Here is a 24,858-nt window from a genome sequence, read left to right as displayed (position 1 = left end):
AAGGGCCAGAACCAAATCTTGGAAGCGCCTCCCCCCACCGCGAAAAGCTTAGAGGAGAGGTAAGTGACTTTCGTCCACTCCTAGGGGGACAGTATTTGCTTGCCTACATCAGGCAGTGGCACTGCAGTTGGAGAGAGAGAGAGAGGGCTCCTTCACACCAGACTTTTATCCTATGATTGAGATTGCTCCTTCACAGACATTTGCAGGCTCTTTACATGACACTGTGATTATCCAAGGAGTTTCCTGCACTAAATGCCCTTTGTTCCATTTTTAAAGAGATCACAGATAATGAGCTATCAAATTACCCTGTTGTGTTCTGCTCAAGTTTCCTCAAGTTTCCTCTACAAGTTTCCTCTACGAAGTTTCCTCTACGAAAAGAGTAAACATGGCAACAAAAGGAGCGAGATCAATGAAAGATAATGGAAGACTCAGATATGGGGAGAAGTACAGGAAAGGGGTGGGGGAAAGGGAAGCACGTGTAAAAGGGAGTCAAAGTGATCCTGAATTTAAATGGAAGCAGAAAGCCCCATTTTAAATGCAGGATTTTAGGCTGGTGTAGAGATGCCAGAGAAAGAGAGAGAGCAACACGAGTTGCTGGGGAACATGGGTGAAAGGGTGCTGTTGCACTCATGTCCTGCTTGTGGACTTCTCATTCCGGCATCTGGTTGGCCATTGTGGGAACAGAATGCTCCAATAGATGGACCCTTGGCCTGATGTAGCCTGGCTCTTATTTTCTTAAGTGTGTGTGTGTGTGTGTGTGTGAGAGAGAGAGAGAGAGAGAGAGAGAGAGAACAGCTTCCAGGTGAGCTTGTGGTTCACAGGTGAGATTTAAACCCAGATGTCTTAGCTCAAAGTTCATGCATCACCATAATACATCATGAAGTACCATGTTCTCTCTCATGTCAGAGGCATATTTTATTTATTTATTTATTTATTTATTTATTTATTTATTTATTTTGTTTTCCAGACGTGGATTAAGGCAGATGTATTTGGGCAAAGCTCTCTGATAGCGATAGGATATATGAATAATTCAAGACAAGTTACTTTCAAGGCCTCTACCATCTTCTCAGATTGCATCTGCTCTCTATCTCTTATTAAAAAGCACTACTTTTTCTTTCCAGATATGGATTCCTGTATTGAATGTTCAGAAGATCACTATTCAAACTTAGAACAGGATCAATGCATTCCCAAGGTTATAAGCTATCTCTCCTATGAGGAACCTTTGGGGATTTCATTGTCTTTGTCTGCTGTTGCTCTTGCTGTGATCACAGCTTTGGTACTTGCAAACTTTGTGAAGCACCAGGACACTCCCATAGTCAAAGCCAACAACCGGAGCCTCACCTACATCCTGCTCATCTCCCTCCTTTGCTGCTTCCTCTGCTCCTTGCTGTTCATCGGACAGCCAAAGAAGATAACTTGCCTTCTCCGGCAAACAGCTTTTGGCATCATCTTCTCAGTTGCTCTTTCTGCTCTTTTGGCAAAAACCATCACTGTGGTTCTGGCATTCATGGCTACCAAACCAGGATCCAAGATGAGGAAATGGGTAGGGAAAAGGGTGGCCAATTTGATCATCATTTCCTGCTCCTCTATTCAAACAGGAATTTGCTTGATTTGGCTAAGTACATTTCCTCCATTCCCAGATATGGACATGCATTCACTGACTGGGGAAATTGTAGCAGAATGCAATGAAGGCTCAGTCACCATGTTCTACTCTGTTCTGGGCTACATGGGTGTTCTGGCCATTGTCAGCTTCACAGTAGCTTTTCCAGCCAGAAAGTTGCCAGACAGTTTCAATGAGGCCAAATTCATCACATTCAGCATGTTGGTCTTTTGCAGCGTTTGGCTCTCCTTTGTTCCCGCCTATCTGAGTACCAAAGGAAAATATCTGGTGGCCGTCGAGATCTTCACTATCCTAACTTCCAGTGCTGGCTTACTGGCTTGCATCTTTTTCTCTAAATGCTACATCATAGTGTTCAGGCCCCACCAGAACATCAGAGAGCAAATAACAAGGTCAAAAAACTAGCAATGAATGCCAGAAACGGTTTCCTTTTTCCGAAATGTGTGAATAATTGGTCTGAATTGCTTAGGAATAACAAGTTGTGGTCCTACGTCACCCCTGAACAGGGCATATTATAATGAAAAGTGTGGGATCTGATCTATGCAAATTAGTGGCATGTTTTTCCTTCTGACTATATCTAGGGGTGGACGAAAGTCACTTACCTGTCCTCGAAGGCCGTTCGCGGTGGAGGGGAGGCGCTTCGCTGCTCCCCCCGCGAAGTTCAGGCTGGGGGGGGAGGTTTCCCGCCTCGCCCGGCCAAAATTCAGTCCGGGGAGGAGGCGCCTCGCCTCGCCCGGCCGCGAACGCGAAAGTTAAAAAAAAAAAAAAGCCCCCTGATAGGCTACGTGACGATTCACGTAGCCTATTACGACTAGATCTGCAAAGTCAGCCATGATAGGCTACGTCAATCATCACGTAGCATATCACGGGTGACTTAAAAAAAAAAAAAAAAAGCGCTTACGCGAATGGCGGCCCCCATAGGGAGCCGCCATTCGCGTTCCTTATTTAGTCGCTGTAGTCTACATAAATGTTTACGTCCAGCTCTCACAGCCATACATTACTACTGGGAAAACCATAGCTTTGATTAGACAGACCTTTGTCGGCAAGGTGATGTCTCTGCTTCTTACTATGCTGTCTAGGTTTGCCATAGCTTTCCTCGCAAGGAGCAAGCGTCTTTTAATTTCATGGCTACAGTCACCGTCTGCGGTGATCTTGGAGCCCAAGAAAGTAAAATCTGTCACTGCTTCCATTTCTTCCTCACCCCTTCGTCTCCCTGCTCTCTACGTTCACCCCCAACCCTTTCATATTCCTTCACAAATGTTTTAATAACTTCTGCTTACCTAATCCCATCCTTCTAACTCCACACACCCTTCTTACTGCCGGCTGAACACTCTGCACAAATCCACAGCATAGTTTTAGGTCTGGAGCCAGTCTCCGTCAGAACTCAGCTAATCTCCCATGATCCACATTTTCATTAAGGGCTCAAATGGTTTATTTTTCTGGTGTCTAAACTGCAATTGTGCTACCACTCCACAGTATTTTCCCAAAACTAATGTGTTTGTTGTAATACTTATTTGTGTTTGCTAAAGAGATACACCATTGTTTTCAGATCTGAGTTACCCCCCTTCGCCAAAGACACTCTAGTGCCAATGTTGAGAAGTTCCTTTTTATGAATGTGTGACTTTTAGAAGATGAGCAGCTTTGTACACATAACTAAAAGAAGCACATCCAGTAACACCATCATGAGTACTATCCATTGCTAGCCTTATCTTCCGTAAATTAGTTCAATCCTCTTTATAGCCTTCTAAGTTCGTGGCCAGTTCTAATCTGTCTGATAGGACTGTTGTAACGATTCCTTGGATAATGTACATGAAGCAAATTACTTCTTATATGCTCACTGTCATTTATATGGTATTAAAGCAGCTGGCCAATCAACTCCTTTCTTGGGCAGATTGTTGGTTAATACCTTAGGATGTCTGGCTGATGTTCCCTCAGTAGGAGCTAATGCTTAGGAGATGATACATCTTTGTGGGTTGTTTTTTGTTTCTTTTACTGAGAAATCGATCAGAGCTTGGGGAAAGTGACACCCCTGTAGCTAACATAAGGGAGACAGACATTAGATGACTGTGAAAAATGTCAGACCAGAGCAGAGAACTGTGAGGTGGCTGAAGGATGCCACTTCTCTCCTGGAGGCCCTGGTATGTGGTGGCAGAATTTCTACTTTCAAGAAATTCATTGTTGCCTCCACTTATGTCCCAGCCAACCATGCCGTAAGTCTCCAACTCTTTCTGATCCATAGGAAACCAAGAACAGGTAGCACTACATAGAAATCCACCGTGTGGGGAAAGTGTAATCATATCTGTTTTCTTAAATGTTCAATGGACTTAATGTCTCCCATTTCCACATGACTTTGGCTAAGTATTCTTTGATAGGAAGACATGCAGAGTGGTGACAATGAGCATTATAGAATTGCCTGTGCATTCTAGCAATGTCAGAACTGATGTTTTTAAGCCAATTCCACATTAGAGATTGCATTTGACCAAATCGTCTCCATGGATGTCAACTCAAGGTTGTTGTGGTCCTCCTCCTCCTCCTTCTCCTCCTCCTCCTCCTCCTCCTCCTCCTTCCATGTATATCTCCTACTGTGCAAGCAGTTTAATAAATCGGTTTTGACTTTGTTTTCAGGGGTTATGCAAGGGACTTTGTTATTACAGGAAGACTTCCAGGAGCAGCAGAGAGCTAAAATACTGCCATGAAATCTTGAATAACGCTTCTACACATAATAATTCAGGAGAGCAACCAATGCCCCATCAGAGCTAATCATAGGTATAACAAAATCTCTAAAATGCTTCAGCTATTGGTATTATTTTATTACATGGTGCATAACTTTCATTGCAGTGTGATGCCGAAGAACTACCAGCATATTTTAGCCTTGGTGTTTGCTCTAAAGGAGATCAACGAAAATCCCACAGTCTTCCCTAATGTCACCTTGGGGTTTCACATCTATGAGAGCTACTACAACCCACAGATTACTTATATGGGCACGCTTGGTCTGCTTTCTACACTGCATCAATTCCACCCGAACTACAAATGTGACATGCAGAACAATTTGATAGCCATCATTGGGGGAATTTACTCTCTCATTTCCCTTGAGATTGCCACAATCTTGGAGACTTATAAGATTCCACAGGTAGGTTTGTAGACATGAGTCGGCTTCTTCACCCCATAATGGCAGGAAGAACAGCCTTTGATATTTGAATTGTGGTCCCTTACCCCCTACATTTTGTTCTGATTTAGAAGGGTTTTCTCTAGTGTTTTTTTCAGTTCCATCACTACTGCAAAGGAACCTAGTTACTGAGTTCCTTTTAGCTATAGAGGATTTATTCTGGTGGCAAAAAATATTTTTTTCATAGAAGATACAATATTCCCTAATGGTGATTTCCATTGAGAACATTATTAAAAACTCTGGGAATAGGTTTCATTTAAAAAAAAAAATGTAGTTTTTTTCTTCTTTTAAGAAACATAGGTTGGATAACCCACACATTGTCCCATTCCATGTGTTGAAAATAATGGAATAATGTACATTAGCCTTCCAAAACCTTGAGCCTTCCAGATGTTTTGGACTTCAACAGCCATCAGCAACCAATCATCAGGCATGCTGGGAGTTGTATTCCAAAACCTCTGGATAGCAGCAGGTTGGGGAAGTTTGATATACAGTGTTACTGTCATGTATGGGCTTTAGAACTACTTTCATTGACTGCTAGAGCATCTAACCCAGGGGTCTGTCACATCTGGGGATATATTTGATCTCTGTGCAACTGTCCTGGGTTCCACCTTAAAATGGCTGCTGCAGACCTGGCTAGTCAAAAAAGACAAGTAATCTTCCAAGAATACTGAGTACAAGGTGAGATCTGAGCCCCTACACACAACACTTCCTTTGAATCCAAAGTTTTCTGTGCAAACAGAAGCTTATTTCTTCTCCCTCTTTTTTCCTGTCCCATAACTCTGCCAGCCATTCCCCCCTCTCTTTTTCTCTCACACCCCAGATCCCTACCTAAACTTTCCCATCACACACACACAGACACACACGAGATCACCACATGTAGAAACTCTCTTTCCCTGGACAAGCACCCAAAGACATTTTCTCTCTCGCTCTCTCTTACACACACGCACACAGCTAAGGACCCTATGTACCCATAATGAATACATATATTCACAAAACATATACATATACATTCATATACATATATTCACAAAAACAGGCCCTGTCCTTCCCAACTCCCCAGGCTGCTGAAGCTGGATCTCCCAGGACCCTGGCCTGCTTCCTGCTGCCATCCCTAGACCCCAGGATGGCTTTCTGCTGGCTTCCCTAACCCACTTACAGGCTTCCTCATCCCCTTGTGGGTTTACCACTGACCTCCCTAGCCCTCTGCTGATCTCCTTATGTCCTCACTGCTTTCTAACGCCCCCCCATGTCATATCTTTCCAAACAGCAGCAAAAGGGGTCCAACTTCCATCCCCTCCCCTTTTCCGCTGGGTGTGCTGCAGAGGAAACTGTCAGCCTGCAACCATCCAGCAGTGTGATTTCCTGAAGATTCCTCTGAGCCACATGTGCAGCCAAGTGGCAATCCCGGGAACTGAAGGTGGCAGTGGCGAGAGGCCCTCGCCACACTCTGAAGGAGCCCAGCCGCTCGTAAGACACTTTAGAAATAATGGAACTTAAAAACCAGGAGAAGCAGGACAACTTGGTGAGCACAGCGGTGGGTGTAAGGGGACACAGTGGTGACCACAGGCAAAGTGTTGCCTATCACCAGCCAGCACTGCAGGTCCATACTTGCAGACCTTGGACTTAATGTTCTGATGCGGGGGCGGGGTTGTGAGTATGACTGGCCATGATGGTTAATTAGCATAAAACTGACATCTCCCTTCTCCCCTCCTCACCATTCCGTAATGCACAACTGGCTCTACATTCCTGATCTGTAATAGCAAATAAAACAAGAAGAACTTCCTCTTTACCAGCCCTGAGAAAAAGGAAATGCTCTGAGCATGTGCAGTTTTGCATTTTAAACTCTCTTAAATCGTAGCGCTATCATGTCAAGCAGAAGAAAATGCAGTTTGCTTCTGCTGCCCTGATGCTAGACAAATTTGCTTGGGAATAAGCTCCAGTTTGGTGTCAAAAAGAGTAATATATTTTTAAAGTACAAATAATAAAATGAGCATCTGCCCTGTTGGCTGCCCCCAACCCTAAGATGCTGTATAATAAGAAGAAAGGACACTGCGCAAGTAACATCAAACCCAGTGGGCCCTGCATGCCCATCCCACCCCAGGTGCTGATGCAGGACCTGCTTGCCAGTGTCCCCATTACCCGCTGCTTTCTGAGTGGTCATTTGGGGCCTTGGTACACAGGCACTGAAGCCCAACCCTCCTTGCACCACTGTCCCCCAACAAGCCAAGAAACACGGAACCCGGTAGCACAAAACCCAAACCATCAAGAATACACATTTCCTTCGCATATTATAATATAATGACCCTACTGACATGCTGGGAATCTTAGAGCATTCCTAAATGTTTCTACAGGTCTATCAGTCAAAATTATATTAGATGGATAATTTTAATATGGAATGGTTCAAATAACTGTGCTAGGAAATATATAGAGATGATTTTGTAAAATAATCCCTCCACTAAGGGTTCAACATTTTCAGAAAGATAACATTTCTGGGCTTCCTATAAAGGTCACCCAATTACATAGTTTTTAGAAAACATTTTGGGAGACTAATGACCAGGTAGCAATATATGAATACCTTTTCTTCAATATTGTAGTCATAATTCTAAAAGGAAATATTTCATAATCCAAACCTGGGTGATTTTTCATTTTTTTTTGATAAAAAACAAAAAAGCCTAGTTTATTTCTGAATATTTCCATCTTTTTTCCCAGGCCCTCACATCCCTACCTCCACTTCCATGCTACTGGCTGTGAGACAACAAGGCAGAAAAAACTGGCCTGTCCTGTTTCTCCTGCTTGTAATTTTGGTCTTTTCTATCCAAGTTACCTACTGTTCCCCCAGGGAATATTGCATGCAGATTGCTGAAAAACAAATGTGAAATAAATGTGAAAATGAAAATGAAGGCATTTGTTTTTCACATTCCTTGTTGTCTTTTCTTTTCTTTTCTTTTCTTTCCTTGTTAATTCTTGTTACAGTGAAAACCTTAAACAAATGAGGAAACATTTGTTTCATGCTTCTTTTTCTTTCTTGTTTTCAAATGAATGCACACTTCTGTTCTGTGACACACACTGTCTAACTCCTAGACAGAAATAGCCCAGCCACTGATCTCAATGCACCTCCAGGCTGGAATGTTGTAATGCAATGAATGTGAGGCTACCTTTGAAGACTTCTCAGGAAGTTCAGTTAGTAAAGAATATAGCATCTGGGTTTATCACTGGAAAATGTCACACTAAATATATATTTCCAGCTACTTTTATTATGATTATGGTTGTGATTCTTTGTATTTATATTCAATCAAAAGAATTCCTGAGGTGTCATACAAAACAGACAATGACGCAATAAAGTGTAACAAAACTCCAGAGGAAAGCAGCAAACATCAGTATAAACACAACAGAAAGACAATGCAAAGCCAGTATGAGAGAAAGTAGTACAAAAGTAAACATAACGAAATACAACAGAAATGACAATCTAAAAACACATAATACCAACGCTAAAACCTAAAAAATGTAATAGAGATTAGATATCATCGATTTAAAAGGACAAACAAGGCCCTAACCTGTGATGGAAGTGATACAATTTTGACAGCAAGTGATCTTCCCTTGGGTAGAGGTGTACGGAACTCACCTCTGAATCCGCCGGGGGGTCTGTGTGGGGGGGGAGGCAATCCATTCTTCCCCCCGGAATTAGGGATGTATGGAAGTCACTTACTGTTTCGATTCGTGGCATCCGTGGTGGTGGGAAGGCGCTCCACACCTCCCCCCGAAATCCTACCCTGGCCAGCTCTGCTCCGTGGCACTCTGCGTAGCCGCCAGCCAGGTGCATTCGTAGGTCTGCGAAATTTGCAGGCCTGCGGATGCAAATGGTGGCCAGCGTAGTGGCCAACATTTCCGTCCCTTTGCTGAGCTGTGATAGGCTACATAAATATTTATGTAGCAGCCTATCCCGGCAAAAGACAGGGGTGCAAATGACGGCCGCTACGCCATTTGCGCCCCTTTTTTATGTCATGATAGGCTACATAAATATATATGTAGCCTATCACGGCAAAATACAGGGACGCAAATGGCAGCGGCTACGGCGGCCGCCATTTGCGTTCCTGCCTTTTGCCATGATAGGCTACGTAAGTATTTACATAGCCTATCACTGCCTCCACAGGGACACAAATGGTGTCCCTGCATTAGCCATGATAGGCTATGTGAATACTTATGTAGCCTATCACGGCAAAAGTGGGGAGGCGAATGGCGGCTGCAGATGCAGCCACCATTCGCAAGGCACCGTGAACGGCAATAGGTAAGAGCTCCATTCTGCATGCATTTCGCGGGGTGAAGGGGGGGGTCTTCGCTCCACCATGGATTTTGGGGGGCCAACTTCACTGGAATTCGGCCTCCTTGGAATCTGTAGTGGAATTCTCTGACATCCCTGCGCGGAATCCTCCCCGGCCCACTGCGAGGCCACAGAGCCACCAGGCAGGTCCATCTGCTACCAGACTGCCGGTCTTCAGGCACCATTTGCATCCTTGCCTTTTGCTGTGATAAGCTACATAAATCTTTAGATAATAAAAGATAAAAGATTTACATAGCCTATTTCAGCAAAGGTAGGGACGCAAATGGCATCCACTACACTCGACGCTATTTGTGTCTGAAGACAGACATCAGTGCATGGGACAGTCAGCAGTGGCCAGCAGAGGATGGCTGGCAGCAGGTAGGATCTGGCCCGCGTGGATTCCCCCAGTTGGCAGAGGTGAGTCTTTTGTTCCGCTGCGGACTCGGGGGGCCAGATTCTTAGAATCCAGCCTCACTGGAGTCCGTGGCAGAATTCTCTGCCATCCCTACCCTTGGGAGGGGCAGCATGAAACCTGGTGGCATCACCCAAAAGGCCACCACCACCCCAAAGCTCAGAAAAAGGGGACACACGGAGGAGGGCCTCTTTGGCCATGAGTAGGCACATAAGGGAACTGGTGTACCATGAAGTACCATGACCCCAAGCTATGAAGTGCTTTGTAGGTCAAACCAGCACGTTGAATTTGCCTCAGAGGTGAACAGGAAGCCAGAACAGATGAGTCACAGCTAGTGCAATACACTCCAGCCACAGACTCCTTAACAGCAACATTAACCGTGAATCCATTTCCAGGAAGAATTAAACATACTGAATCTTAACTATTGACGCCTACGTGGCTGAACACCCGGGCAGCTAAAGGAGTGGTGTCTGCTACGTAAGCCTGCAAAGACACTGTGTTTCTCATTCCAGCAGGTCCTGTGCAAGGTAGATCAACACCATCCCATTCCCCCAGCCTGTGCCTGCCTTACCTTTATGTTTGCTGCTTGCATGTAGGCTCTCCCTGGAGTTCACACAGGTGTTGCACGATCTCACCCGGGTCTCCCAAGAGTTCTGTGGCCACTTGTTCCATTTCCTTGGGGTGAGTGAAGGAGAGGGCAGGCAGATGCTCTAGAGAGCCCTGCAGAGTGTTCTCCCATCACAGCAATTGCCAAGGCAGGAGAGCGGCTGAGCGGGTTCTACAGAGCACCCACTGGAGGCCACTGAGGTGGGCCCTCCTTGTAGGGGCGGTGGGGAAGGGAGCAGAACGGCGTGGTGCAATTTCTTCCTCACCCCACTTCACCAGCTCACAAGCGCCTCACCCTGTTGCATGGTTGGGCCAGCATTCCAGCATGTAATGTGAACTGGCTGACTGAACAGGCTCAATCCACTGTGCTAAATTCTTTTACCATTCGCATGATTTTTAAACATATTAATTGTCATTTTGTGATGGTGTTCTTAGCTTTTTCTTGTACGTTACTTCCCCCATACATTTAGGGAAGTGCATCCTACAAATCTTTTCAACACGCAAATAATCGAATCAAGATGATTGTAAAAATAAAATGTTTAAAAATCCCTGCACATTCAACTAGCACGTCAGCATCAGCAATGAAGGTTTAGATAAGCCTCTTCTGTAATCACCTACATTTATGTAAAATCTCACCTGCAGCTTTTGAGTTCTAGACCATATTTATCCATGTAGGAATCTCACCCGATCAGGTTTTTGCTAGAACTGATTTCATGTGCACACACCACTCACATACAGATGTTATTCCATTCATAAAATGTCTCTGCATTCTATTTCAGCTCACTACTGGACCTTTTTCCCCAGCCTGGGGTGACAAAGCACTATCTCATACTTTATACCAGATGGTCCCAAACGATGCTCATCAGTACTTTGGGGTTGTCCAGTTACTTGTGCATTTCAACTGGACATGGATTGGGCTCTTTACTCTGGATAATATGCATGCAGAATGGCGTTTGCAAAAATTACTGCCAATGCTTTCACAGGGAGGCATCTGTGTTACCTTTATAGAAAAAATGACAACCTTTGGAAAACGTGGGGGAAAGGCATGGTCATTGCAGAGTGAATTGGAAGGACATTCAGCTTTCATGGAAAGCAAAGCCAGTGTGTTTCTTGCCGAATGCACATTCAGATATAATTACAATAAGCTTATTAATTCAGAGATCAGGCCTGGATTCACCAATAAGTAAGTTATGGATTATGACAACATACTGGGATTTCACAGCAAGCACCATTTTAATGGGTCACGATATACAATCCTTGCATGGTATGCTATCCTTCTCAGTCCACTCAAAGGACCCATTTGGATTCAGGCAATTTCTTCAGAGTGTAAATCCTTCCTGGGCAAAAGAAGATGACTTCATCAAGGTATTCTGGGAGAAGGCCTTTAACTGTTCATTGAAACAATCCCGTGAGAGTAGAGTGCTGAAGAAAGACTGCAGTGAGGACGAGAAACTGGAGAGCCTTCCTGGAACTTTCTTTGAGATGAGTATGACTGGTCACAGCTACAATGTTTACAATGCTGCCCTTGCTGTAGCACATGCTTTACATTCCATGTATGTATCAAGATCCAAACACAAATTATGGGAGTCTGGAAGAAAGCTAGTGCCCTGGAATGAGGTGGCATGGCAGGTATTTCCAATCAAAGCCACATCTTTTCTTTGTTTGGATAGGGAGGTGGCTGTGTAGAGGATAAGCTGGTACCAGTGCCTGTGGTATTATGTCCTCTTTACACTAAAAGCCTCAGAAGTTACACATGAAGCTCTTCCCAATCCCAGCTTTTCTCAATGGAGCATTTCTTAAAGTCATGCATAGGAGTTATTAGGTTTAAGGTTAAGGTTAATAGATATCACTTTGCTCAGTGTCTCCATCTCCTTTTCCTTTTCTATAGAATCCTGGCCAGTAACTTATTTTTTCCAGAAGGGCACATTAAGACAAAATGGAGTGAGGGGCATACCATAATTCCCAGTTACCCAAAATGATCTGCCACAAATTTCTATTTCTACCTGATTAGGAAATGGGGCAGATGACTCTTCCCAAGGGAAAGGTTTTTCATCCTTCTAGCCACAGTAAAATAGTGAGAAAGCAAGACCCAGACTGATGTAAGATAATCTCAACCTTCCTAGGATAGGTACTTGTCAGCGTGATCATGAAAATACTTTGTTGTCCATTTGTGTGTTTTTGTCTTTGAATTTAGCTCCATCCGTTTCTGAGGGGCATCTCATTCAACAACAGTGCAGGGGAGGCAGTAGAGTTTGATGAAAATGGAGAAGCAGTCACAGGATTCGATGTTACAAACTGGGTAATTTTCCCAAATCAATCCTTTCTGAGAGTTAAAGTGGGAATGTTCAATCCAGTAGCTCCTCCTGGAAAAAAGTTAACAGTCCATGATAAAAGCATCGTGTGGCCTAGGACGTTCAAGCAGGTGAGACAGCAAGGATCTTGCCAGATGTAGCACAACTTGATTGTTTCAAAATACTTTACACCACCTTTCACGTTCAACATAAACAGGTAGTGTGCAACAAAAGAAATACAATATAAATTACAGAGTTGGGGGAGTGCCTTTTTCGTTAAGGTGAGTCACCCACACACAAGTTCCACCAGTATAAGCCTCAAAGTTCTACTGATTATAAAAAAGTGATACATGATATCCACTTTCTACCTGATGAGGTCTACAATTGTAGAGACTTGTGATAAAAAATTTCCACAGGTACAAGGAGTTAAAATCTGCTGAAAAGTGACACATTTACACTTTTCCCCTATTTCATCATGGCATTTCATATATAACTTCTAAATTTTGCTGAAATCAACTGATGTATTTATTCAGGATTGCTGAGGCTAGGGATGTTGCGGGAACCCAACTGGGTCCAAAAGTCCACCCCCCCACGATGCCCAGACTGTGCCCACCGAGATGCTGTCCTCACTTGCCCCCCGCATGCACCCTGCCGGACTCACCGTGAGCCCATCGGGTGAGCGCCCACCATTTTCCTGCCTTTGGTTTCTGCATAAAAAAGGAAGTTTAAAAAATGTGCATATTTAAATATGTGCAGTTTGGGGCCAGAAAATCTTACTACGTGCAATATTAGAGGTATAATGCCACTAATATTGCACATATTAAGCTTTCCTGGCCCTAAACTGTGCATAAATGCACATTTTTTAAACTTTCCTTTTTATGCAGAAACCAAAGGCGGGAAAATGGCAGGCACTCACCGGACAGGATCATGGTGAGTCCTGGCAGCCTGCCGAGCTTGTGGGTGGCCCAAGCACAGGTCCGAAGGGAAGCCAGCAGGGGCGATGCTTCAGCGGGCGCCCGGAGGACCCAAGCTGGTGTGGGTTCTCACATTCCTAGCTGAGGCTTGCCTTTCTTTGGTTTGGCGAGGTTCTGACCAGTGGCATACACACACACCCCATTGTTGGTGGTTCATAAGTAATGGAACAAACCAACATTGTTTCAAACATAAGGATCGCCTTTAATACCTGGTTGAATATCCTTTGCAGTTAGTGACCGCCTGAAGTCTGGAACCTATGGACATGACCAAATGCTGAGTTTCCTCCCTCAAGATGCTTTGCCAGGCCTTTACTGCAGCTGCCTTCAGCTGCTGCTTCTTTGTGGGTCTTTCTGCCTTCAGACTTGCCTTTAGTAAGTGAAAATTATGCTCTATTGGGTTAAGATCAGGTGACTGACTTGGCCATTGAAGAACTTCCCACCTCTTTGCCTTGAGAAACTCTTGGGTAGCTTTTGCTTTATGTTTTGGGTCATTATCCATCTGCAAGATGAAGCGGCGTCCTATCCGTTTGGCAGCATTCAGCTGAATCTGATCAGAAAGTATAGCCTTATACACTTCAGAATTCATCCTGCTGCTTTGATCAGCAGTGAGGTCATCAATAAACACCAGTGACCCAGTTCCATTGGCAGCCATACATGCCCAGGCCATAACACTGTCTCCACCATGTTTGACAGATGATGTGGTATGCTTTGGATCATGAGCTGTTCCTTTCCTTCTCCAAACTTTTCTCTTCCCATTATTCTGGCACAAGTTCATCTTGGTTTCATAAGTCCAAAGAATCTTATTCCAGAACTGGGCAGGCTTTTTTAGGTGTTTGCTGGCAAAGGCTAATCTGGCCTGTCTGTTCTTGAGCATTACCAGTGGTTTGCACCTTGTTGTGAAGCCTCTGTATTTACTTTCATAAAGCTGTCTCTTGACTGTAGATGTTGACAACGACATGCCTACCTCCTCAAGAGTGTTCTTGACCCGGCTAGATGTTGTGAAAGGGTTCCTCTTCACCAAGAGCAGAATTTTGCGGTCATCCACTGTAGTTGTCTTCCATGGTCTTCTAGGTCTTTTGCTGTTGCTGAGCTTGCCAGTTAATTCCTTCTTTTTCAGGAAGTTCCAAACTGTTGTATTGGCCAATCCCAATGTTTTTGCTGTCTCTCTGATGGGTTTATTTTGTTTCTTCAGCCTAATGATGGCCTTGTTCACTCGCATGGACATAGGGATGTACAAAAGTGACTTACCTTTCTGTGGATTAAGTTGATGGTGGGGGGGAGGCATTCCATCCCTCCCATCGGAATCCTGACCGGGGGGGGAGGTGCTCTGTTCCTCCCCCCCCCCCGGAATCCTGGCCAGCCGGCTTTGCTCTGCAGCGATTCTGCGGAGACACCGGTCGGCTCCGCCAGCAGCCGGACATCCGGCCGCTGGTTAGCAGGGACGCAAATGGCGGCGGCCGTAGCCGCTGCCATTTGCATCCCTGCAGTCAGCCGTGATAGGCTACGTAAATGTTTACGTAGCCTATCACGGCTGATTTTTAAAAATCTACTCTATTTGCATTCCTCTTTTTTTCGCCATCTTAGTCTACGTAAATGTTTACGTAGACTAAGATGTGCCAAAATAAGGAATGCAAATGGTGGCGGCCATGGCCACCGCCATTTTCTTAGGCACATTTTTTGTGTTTTTTTAAGTCAGCCGTGATAGGCTACGTAAAGATTTACATAGCTTATCATGGTGTTTTTTTAATATCTAGCCATGATAGGCTACGTAAATCTTTATGTAGCCTATCACGTTTTTGTTTTTTTTTTTAACCTGGAAATGGTGGTGGCAGCAGCCGGTCGAACCACCGCTGCCGCCGAACTGCTGCCAGAGCCGCCACCGGAGCTGCCGCCACCAGGAAGATCTGCCCAAGGTAAGTCTCGTCCCGGGGAGGGGCGGTGGGGGCGGGCTGTTCTGCTACCGATTTCAGGGGGCCGAATGCGCTGGCATTCGGCCTCCCTGAGATCCGTGGCGGAACTTTCGTACATCCCTACATGGACACCTCTTTGGACCTCATGTTAGGAGTTCCAGTGAACAGCTACCAAATGCAAATGTAACACTCAGAACCACCTTCATGCCTTTTATCTGCTTGATTGGTCATGGGGTACCCAGGAAACAGGCCACACTGGCCATGCAGCTGCTTGTCAGCCATTCATTCCATTACTTATGAGCCACCAACGATGGGGGTGTGCTTATGCCACTGGCTGTCCTTCCTGAATGGTTAGTGCCCCACTTTTGCCAAACGCCTTGAATTACAGCTGGAAGTCCTGACTTCGCTCCCATCTGGGTGTGTTTCCCTTCAACTTCAATGTGGTGGTGTACAGAGGCCAACTGCCAAAACAGTTATCCTTGTTCCAATAGTTGTGGCCCTGACTGTATGGCAACAAATGCTTGTGAAGGTTTGTCATGCATGTGGAGTGTCATTATGGAGCTACAATACTGCAAGTACATCCATGTTTTCAAAGGAGTTTGCAGAGGAAATCAAGGACATTCTGCTTCAATGCCTATGCCTTTATTTATGGGATGTGACTTCAAAACATCAGGCCATACGTTACTAGACAGATTGGGACACTAGCATTGGGATGCCTAGGGGACTTTAACACTTCCCCCTACCCCCCTGCTGTGGTCCCACTCTGAATCAGACAGCCCTGACTCCACTTTCCATTGCCAAACAGGAATGTGCTTGCGGAGACCTATTCTGACATTTGTGCACAATACGTGAAGGGCTAAATGGACCCACGGTGACACTGGGGACAGGGCTTACATACGTGCCCATATCCCACTCCCCACATTACCCCTACACACCATCCAGTGAATGCATGCCTAGGGCTTCAGATACAAACAGATTGCTTCTAACTGGTATAACGCCTCCAAATAATTTTCTGCCAACCCCACCAACACAACTACCCATCTCTCTCTGTCTCTCTCTCACACACACACACACACACACACACACTTTCCTTGAACATCTCGGGAACTTCAGGCTTTCTTAAAGAACATTCAAATACCCCTGCCCCCTGCCTTTGAAGGTACTCTCCTATCACGTACCGCATATATCTGTGTGCTGCCAGTATATATGTGCCATTATCAGGCATGTCACCTGCAAATCATAGTTTGTTTTGTGCAGGCATTGGTCTTGGTTGATTTTTTTAAAAGAACAAAAAATGGACCCCCACCCCCATTTCACATCCACCGAATAAGGTGGAAAAGCAGGGAGAGCTGAGTTGGCTCAGCCATGGCACATACATGCACCTAAAACATACATGCACTGCCACAACAAAGCGTTGTTGTTGTTGTTTTTACTTATCATAAGGGATACCACAGCAATTCCCTATAGAGGAGAGTGACTAGGGGTGGACGAAAGTCACTTACCTGTCCTCAAAGGACGTTCGCGGTGGGGGGGAGGCGCTTCGCTGGTCCCCCCGCGAAGTTCAGGCCGGGGGGGGGGAGGCTTCCCGCCTCGGCCCGGCCGAAATTCAGGCCAGGGGGGAGGCTTCCCGCCTCACCCGGCCGAAATTCAGGCCGGGGAGGAGGCTTCCCACCTCGCCCGGCTGCGAACGTGGAAGTTAAAAAAAAAAAAAAAAAACGCCCCCTGATAGGCTACATGACGATTCACGTAGCCTATCACGGCTAGATCTGCAAAGTCAGCCGTGATAGGCTACATCAATCGTCACGTAGCGTATCACGAGTGACTTTAAAAAAAAAAAAAAGCGCGTATGCTAATGGCGGCCCCCATAGGGAGCCGCCATTCGCATTCCTTATTTAGTCGCTGTAGTCTACGTAAATGTTTATGTAGACTATGGCGAAAATAAGGGCAACGCAAATAGCGTTGCCCTTATTTTTGCCATAGTCTACGTAAATCTTTACGTAGACTACAGCGACCAAATAAGGAACGGGAATGGCGGCTCCCTATGGGGGCCGCCATTATCCGTACAAACTTTTTTTTTTTTTTAAGTCACCCGTGATAGGCTATGTGACGATAGACGTAGCCTATCACGGCTGACTTTGCAAATCTAGCCATGATAGGCTACGTGAATTGTCACGTAGCCTATCAGGGGGCTGTTGTTGTTTTTTTCTTTGTTTGCAATGGCGGCGGTGGCAGCCGGTTGAAAGACCGGCTGCCGCTCCCGCCCCGCTTGAACACCCGCCGAACCGCCGGCCGGACCCGCCGCCAGGAGGGACATTCGGCGAAGGTAAGTCCCGGGGGGGGTGCGGGGGGCGGGGGGGTGCGGAGGATTTCTCCCCGAAACTTGTTTGGGGGGCCGAACACGTTGGCGCTCGGCCCCCCGAAGTTTCAGAGAGAAATTCTCCGCCAACCCTAAGAGTGACACCTGATTGATGGTGGTGATACAAAAACACTCATATATACACACACAGGGTAGAAAAACAAGCATGAGGGTGGGGGTGGTGACCTTTATCCATAACAGTTTCATATTGATCACTGGCAAAATCCTCCACCTTAGTTTGGGCTAGGAGTGCCTGTACCTTGTCTTGGGCAAAGAGACAGATTGGGAATATTGGGAAACTGGCTGCCCACACTGCTGCCCAATGGCTTCCCTGGCAAAGCTGGCTGAGGGGTCTCAGATGTGGTGTTGGAGAACCCTAGAACTATGGTACTGGAGGAATTGAACATCCACGCTGATGCTGCCTTAACAGGACCAGCTGAGGATTTCATGCCCTCTATGACAACTATGCGGTTGTCTCGGTTTGACATTGACCTAATGCATAGGGCAGGACTCACGGTTCATTTGGACTTTGTCTCGGGGCACGAGGTGGGTGGCCTGGATCTTGCTGCACTGTGACATGGTGAGGTGCCACAAGCCATCAACATGGTCACTCAGGCCCCTTCACGCCGGCGCGATCCCAAGCTGGCCTGATTTGGCATGCAATGAGTCAAGCCAACGCATGCTTTTTTTGGCAGAAGGGTTGCACAAATCCTGACTTGTGCAAAATCACAGCCAGAAATAGCACAATTTGCATAAAAATCATAGCTGCAAATGGTCTAAGCTGCAATTTTGTGCAAATTGTGCTATTCATGGCCAGGATTTGGCACTAATCCACCTGTGACTTCACCCCCCCCTCCACTAAAGTTCTTGAGTTTCAGGAACTATCATGCAGCTCGGCTTGCAAAAATGCAAGCCAAGCCGGGTCCATGATGGGGATCTGTTAGGCTCTAAAAGGGCCTAAGCATCTATCCAATTTAGATCACCTTGATACTTTACACCTGCAAGTGAAACCATAATGATCAAAACACCTTTTCCCCGTCCTGTCCATTCTCCACTGATGTTTCTGATTAGGTGCTGCCCATTTCTGTGTGCAATGACAACTGCCATCCTGGTCACATCAGGAAAAAGAAGGAAGGGGAGCCATTTTGCTGCTATGATTGTGCCCCGTGTCCTCAAGGGAAAATTTCTAATCAGACTGGTAGGAATCATGGTTCTTCATAGATGTCAAGCATACTGCATCTCATACCATATCCAGCAAAACCAGGGTAATACAAATGTGCATGGCCTTTGGTCTGGAAGGAGTAAGAAAATGTTACTGATCCTTGAATATCTGGCTATAGGAAGAGGTCTTGTTATACAAGAATGCAGACTTCTCTTTTACATTCAGGCCTAGGTATGCTTGGTCACACATTTTGATAGGGATGTACGAAAATTCCGCCACAGATCTCTGGGAGGCCGAATGCCAGAGTATTCGGCCCCCCGAAATCAGATGTCAAGCATACATCTTATACCACCATATCCAGCAAAACCAGTGTAATACAAATGTGCATGGCCTTTGGTCTGGAAGGAGTAAGAAAATGTTACTGATCCTTGAATATCTGGCTATAGGAAGAGGTCTTGTTATACAAGAATACAGACCTCTCTTTTACATTCAGGCCTAGGTATGCTTGGTCACACATTTTGACACTAGTCTAAACATTGGATTGATGGTTTCTTTCAGTTGGAAATGTGCTTCAAACATAAACGAAAGAAGGAAGATATATATATATATATAGCCAGCTACTGACAAAGAACACAGTGCTGTGTCATCAAGTAGCAGTGCAGACTCTGTGGGAGCCCAATAATTCAATGTTTCTTACATAATACAAAATAAAAAGAAACCACTCCATATGCAAAGCTAGGAGCCAGGGGGATAATTATAGTATCTGTGTAAATTTTGCTATATACACTTATAGATGGATAGACAACAGGCAGAAAGACAAATCATCACCCTTAGCTTCCAATTTCCTGGCTTGTTTGAGTTTGACCCAAGATGAGATAACCTTAATTCTGGGGTTAACCTGGCAAGATTAATAGGGCCAGAATGACCAGACGTATTCCTTAATAGTAAGAGGCAAAGTTTCCAAGCACACCTTCCGTTAAGGAATTTGAACAACAATCCCCCAGGATGGCTTGGAGATGGTTAGAGAAGATGACTCATCCTTATTCACCCCCTCCAGCAAGGCGGGGGCAAGCTAGGTGTGAGTGGGAAACAGTAGAAGAACTTTGAGGAGACAAAAGATACAGAACAGGAATGAGAGTGAAGTGACCTATAAACTCTGAAGCACTGGGGGATAGTTTCTCCCTCTCTGGAGATCAGATGTGGGAAAGTCAGTATTAGATTACTATTGGATTGGTGTGTTTTCTTTCACCTCTATTCAGTAGGGATATCAGTAGGGATGTTAGAGAATTCCATCACAGATCCCGGGGGGGGGGCGAATTCCAGTGAATTTACCCCCCTCAGAATTGGTGGCAGAACGAAGCAACCCACCCCACCACCCCGCGAAAGCCCCCTGGAACAGAGCCTACCTGATGGCAGCTGCGGCAGCAGCTGTGGCGGCGGTGGTAGCTCCAGCCACTGCCAGGCTGCTGCTGACGCAAATGGCATCCCGAGTAGGGGACACCATTTGCATCCCTATAATAGCCCATGATAGGCTACGTAAATATTTACGTAGCCTATCACGGCTAAAGTGGGGACACAAATGACGTTCTCTACGCCATTTGCATTTCCGTTTTCTCCGTGATAGGCTATTTAAATATTTATGTAAATATTTACATAGCCTATGACAGCTAAAGCGGGAAAGCAAATGGTGTAGGGGACGCCATTTGCATTTCTGTTTTCTCCGTGATAGGCTATTTAAATATTTATGTAAATATTTACATAGCCTATGACAGCTAAAGCGGGAAAGCAAATGGTGTAGGGGACGCCATTTGCATTCCCGTTTTAGCCGTCATAGGCTACGTAAATATTTACATAGCCTATCATGGAGAAATGGAAACACAAATGGTGTAGGGGTTGCCATTTGTGTCCCCGCTTTAGCCGTGATAGGCTACACAAATATTTACATATTTAAATATGTCCCCATAGGGACGCAAATGGCATCCCCTACTCAGGACGCCATTTGCCGATGTGCATCCGCAGCAGCCCGGCAGCAGCTGGAGGCCCCGCTGCAGGTTGGCCTGGCTGGCGGCTCCGCAGCCTGGCAGCAGAGTGGAGCTGACCAGGCAGGATTCCAGGGGGGTGGAATGGATTGCCTCCCCCCCACTGAGGATTTCAGGGGGAGGGACGGAGCACCTACCCCCCACCGTGGATGTCCCTGGACGAAACCAGGTAAGTGTTTTGGACATCCCTAGATGTCAGAGAATTCCTCCACGGATTCCAGTGAGGACAGATTCATTAGAATCCGACCCCCAGAATACATGGCGGAACAGCCTCCAGCCCCCCGCCACCCCACGAAATCCCCTCACAATGGAACTGCCCTGGGGCAGATGCAGCGGCAGCTCCAGTGGCGGCAGCAGCGGCTCCAACAGCGGTGGATGGTTTCCTGGCTGGCTGTGGCTGGGCTGCTGCAGCCGCCATTTGCGTCCTTGGAAGCAGCCGTGGTAGGCTACGTAAGTATTTACATAGCCTATCACGGCAAAGAGCAGGGACGCAAATGGTGGCCACTATGCCATTTGCGTGGCTTCCTTTACCGTAATAGGCTACGTAAATACTTACGTGGCCTATCACGGCAGCCTGGAAGGATGCAAATGGCAGCCGCTACGACGGCCACCATTTGCGGCCACAGCAGCCCGGCCGGAACTCCGGCTGCTGATGGCCCTGGCCGGTGGCTCTGTGGAGCCGCCGCAGAGCAGAGCCAGCCAGGGAGGATTCCGGGGGGAGGGACGGAGCACCTCCCCCCCACCGTGGATGTCCTTGTGTGGAGCCAGGTAAGGGATTCGTACATCCCTATATCAGAGGCATTTTTTTCTTTTCTTTTCCAGGCATGGATTAAGGCATTTCGGCAATGCTCTCTGATAGGGATAGGATATATGAATAATTCAAGACAAGTTACTTTAAAGGCCTCTACCATCTTCTCAGATTGCATCTGCTCTCTATCCCTTATTAAAAAGTACTTCTTTTTGTTTCCAGATATGGATTCCTGTATTGAATGTTCAGAAGATCACTATTCAAACTTAGAACAGGATCAATGCTTTCCCAAGGTTATAAGCTATCTCTCCTATGAGGAACCTTTGGGGATTTCATTGTCTTTGTCTGCTGTTGCTCTTGCTGTGATCACAGCTTTGGTACTTGCAAACTTTGTGAAGCACCAGGACACTCCCATAGTCAAAGCCAACAACCGGAGCCTCACCTACATCCTGCTCATCTCCCTCCTTTGCTGCTTCCTCTCCTCCTTGCTGTTCATCGGACAGCCAAAGAAGATAACTTGCCTTCTCCGGCAAACAGCTTTTGGCATCATCTTCTCAGTTGCTCTTTCTGCTCTTTTGGCAAAAACCATCACTGTGGTTCTGGCATTCATGGCTACCAAACCAGGATCCAAGATGAGGAAATGGGTAGGGAAAAGCGTGGCCAATTTGATAGTCATTTCCTGTTCCTCTATTCAAACAGGAATTTGCTTGATTTGGCTAAGTACATTTCCTCCATTCCCAGATATGGACATGCATTCACTGACTGGGGAAATTGTAGCAGAATGCAATGAAGGTTCAGTCACCATGTTCTACTCTGTTCTGGGCTACATGGGCGTTCTGGCCATTGTCAGCTTCACAGTAGCTTTTCCAGCCAGGAAGTTGCCAGACAGTTTCAATGAGGCCAAATTTATCACTTTCAGCATGTTGGTCTTTTGCAGCACTTGGCTCTCCTTTGTTCCTGCCTATCTGAGTACCAAAGGGAAATACCTGGTGGCTGTCGAGATCTTCTCTATCCTAACTTCCAGCGCTGGCTTACTTTCTTGCATCTTTTTCCCTAAATGCTACATCATGGTGTTCAGGCCCCACCTGAACATCAGGGAGAAAATAATAAGGACAAAAAACTAACAAGGAATGCCAGAAACTGTTTCCTTTTTCCAAAATGTGTGAATATTTGTTGTGAATTGCTTATGAATAACAAATAGTGGTCCTACTTCACCCCTGAACAGGGCTGCCTATTATATTGAAAAATGTGGGATCTGATCTATGCAAATTGGTTGTATGTTTTTCCTTCTGAGCATATCAGAATTCCTTCCTAGCAATGATCAGCTTGAGGCCATTGCTGGTGACTACAGACCTGTTGTACCTTTGGCCTTTATACTGCCCCAGGAGTCGGGTATACATACTCTGACTAAACTCGAAATCTATCTGTACTTGACAGTGATTGGAGACAAAGGCTTGGTTTGCACAAAATGGCCAACTGTGGTTCAAACAACCCATAGTCAGTCAGGGCCATTCCAGAGCAAGAGGGTGTTGTGTTTTCTATACACTCGCCACTTCTCCTTTGCATCCAGTTTCTTAAAAAAAATGGAATGCCCCATCCCTTAGTTGTTTGATGCAGCCTCTCTACCCAGAGCTCTGGGTTATTGTAGGGCAAACAAATCAGAGTTTACACATAATTCATTCTTGGATTAAAACCCTAGGGTGTTTGTCCCTCAACACCCCAGAGTTACAGATATGGATGTCATATCAAACAACCAGGAATGGGGCATTCCTGGGGTTTCTGTGAAACTGGATGCAAAGCAGAAGCTGTGAGCATGTGGAAGCAGCACGCTTGGTCTCTCTCATGTGGCTATGGCAACTCATGGGTTAAACAACCCATGAGTTGCCATTACATATGAACCAGTTGAATGAGTGTCAGTTTTCAGTTTGTAAATTTGGGATTTTGTAAACAAAGTAGGTTGCACCTAATAAATGGGAACAATGATGCCACCATAAAAATATTCATACTTCCACATCATTGGGCACCCTGACAAAGCCATATAAGAGCCACTGAATTCATGGCAACTTCTTTGGGGAAAGCGTAATGGAGGCCGGAGGACAATCTGACAAGTGGGCTGGAGGATGAGTCACGAGGGGCAGAGCAGTCTGTGAATCACTAACAGTTGATCCCATACCTCAAAAAGGGGAAATAGATGTACTTGAACATGCAAGAAAGGGGTGGGGAAATCACACAGCCACACAAAAGAACTTCTTTGGACCTGTTCCAGCATCAACTCCCACTCTGCAGAAAATCAAGTCACTTTAGGATCATAAATGCACAGTGAAATGTGCATGTGTGTGTTGGGAGGGGGAAGAAGTCACACAACTACACAAAATCATGAACTCACTATTGCTAAGGATGATATCCTATGATGATATCCTCAGAGCCACACAGCGATGGCCAGATTAAGGTCATGATGGACACAGGGGCTAGCTGTCTCTAGGGACCCTCTACTCTGTCCCCAGGACTGAACCCACACATGACACTTGTACATACACACACAGAGACAATGAGATAAATAAAAAAGGGGAAAATACATCTCTCTTCTATGCATTCCTGGAAGCAAAAGAGTAATATCTCTTGTATGGGAGAGAACTCAACACAAGCTTCCCCTTTTACAGGTATATGGCACAGACACAGAACATTTAAACACACATAGGGCTCTCTCTCTCTCTCTCTCTCTCTCTCACACACACACACACACACACACGAAAGAGACACAGATTTACTAACTTACTAACAGGTACATACACAGCCAGTGCTGGTCCAGGACATTTTGCTGCCTGAGGAGGACCAGCAAATGCCTCCCATTTCACACCAGATGATCTGGCCCAGTCACTGCCTCTCAGCCTAACCTACCTCACAGGATTAGTGAAACAACAAACAGATTGAGTCTGTTTCCCGCCTCCCAGCTGAGCAGAGCAGAGCAGAGCAAGCTGCTCCAGCTGGTCCAGGGACTACAGAAGCAGGCAAGCTCCCAGAGAGCGAGCGAACAGAGCGAGTGAACAGGGGGAGCAAACAGGAGTTGGCCAGGGGAGTTGCAGTGGTTGAAGAGACAAAGGAGACAGAGGCTAAGAGGTAAGTGGGTTGCAGGAAGCCCAGGGCGCTGCCCTTTATCCTTCTGACTGGCTGTGAGCTCACCAGGAGCTTCTGAGAGCTCCAACTGAATTGGAGGGGTGTGGCCTGAGTACTCCCAGCAGCTGACTGGGCGGGAAGCTT

The 24,858-nt window shown here is 45.9% G+C and overlaps 1 protein-coding gene across 1 annotated transcript; it reads left to right on the top strand.

Annotated features, from left to right (window-relative positions):
• The first annotated feature begins 3,678 nt into the window (after positions 1-3,678).
• Positions 3,679-22,724, top strand: LOC146341743 (vomeronasal type-2 receptor 26-like). Its single transcript, XM_084807645.1, has 8 exons — positions 3,679-3,756; positions 3,858-3,871; positions 6,107-6,251; positions 6,886-6,956; positions 10,111-10,195; positions 12,315-12,542; positions 18,723-18,849; positions 21,823-22,724. Exons 1-8 carry the CDS (start codon positions 3,679-3,681, stop codon positions 22,722-22,724), a joined length of 1,650 nt encoding a protein of 549 aa, XP_084663771.1.
• Positions 22,725-24,858: the final 2,134 nt, after the last annotated feature.

The sequence above is a fragment of the Heloderma suspectum genome, chromosome 6 (genome assembly GCF_057233095.1).
Source record: "Heloderma suspectum isolate Gila_16-S chromosome 6, 16-S_ref, whole genome shotgun sequence".
In the NCBI taxonomy this organism is placed as follows: domain Eukaryota; kingdom Metazoa; phylum Chordata; class Lepidosauria; order Squamata; family Helodermatidae; genus Heloderma; species Heloderma suspectum.
Note: the sequence above shows the minus strand (reverse complement) of the source record. Positions and strands in the feature narration are given on the sequence as shown.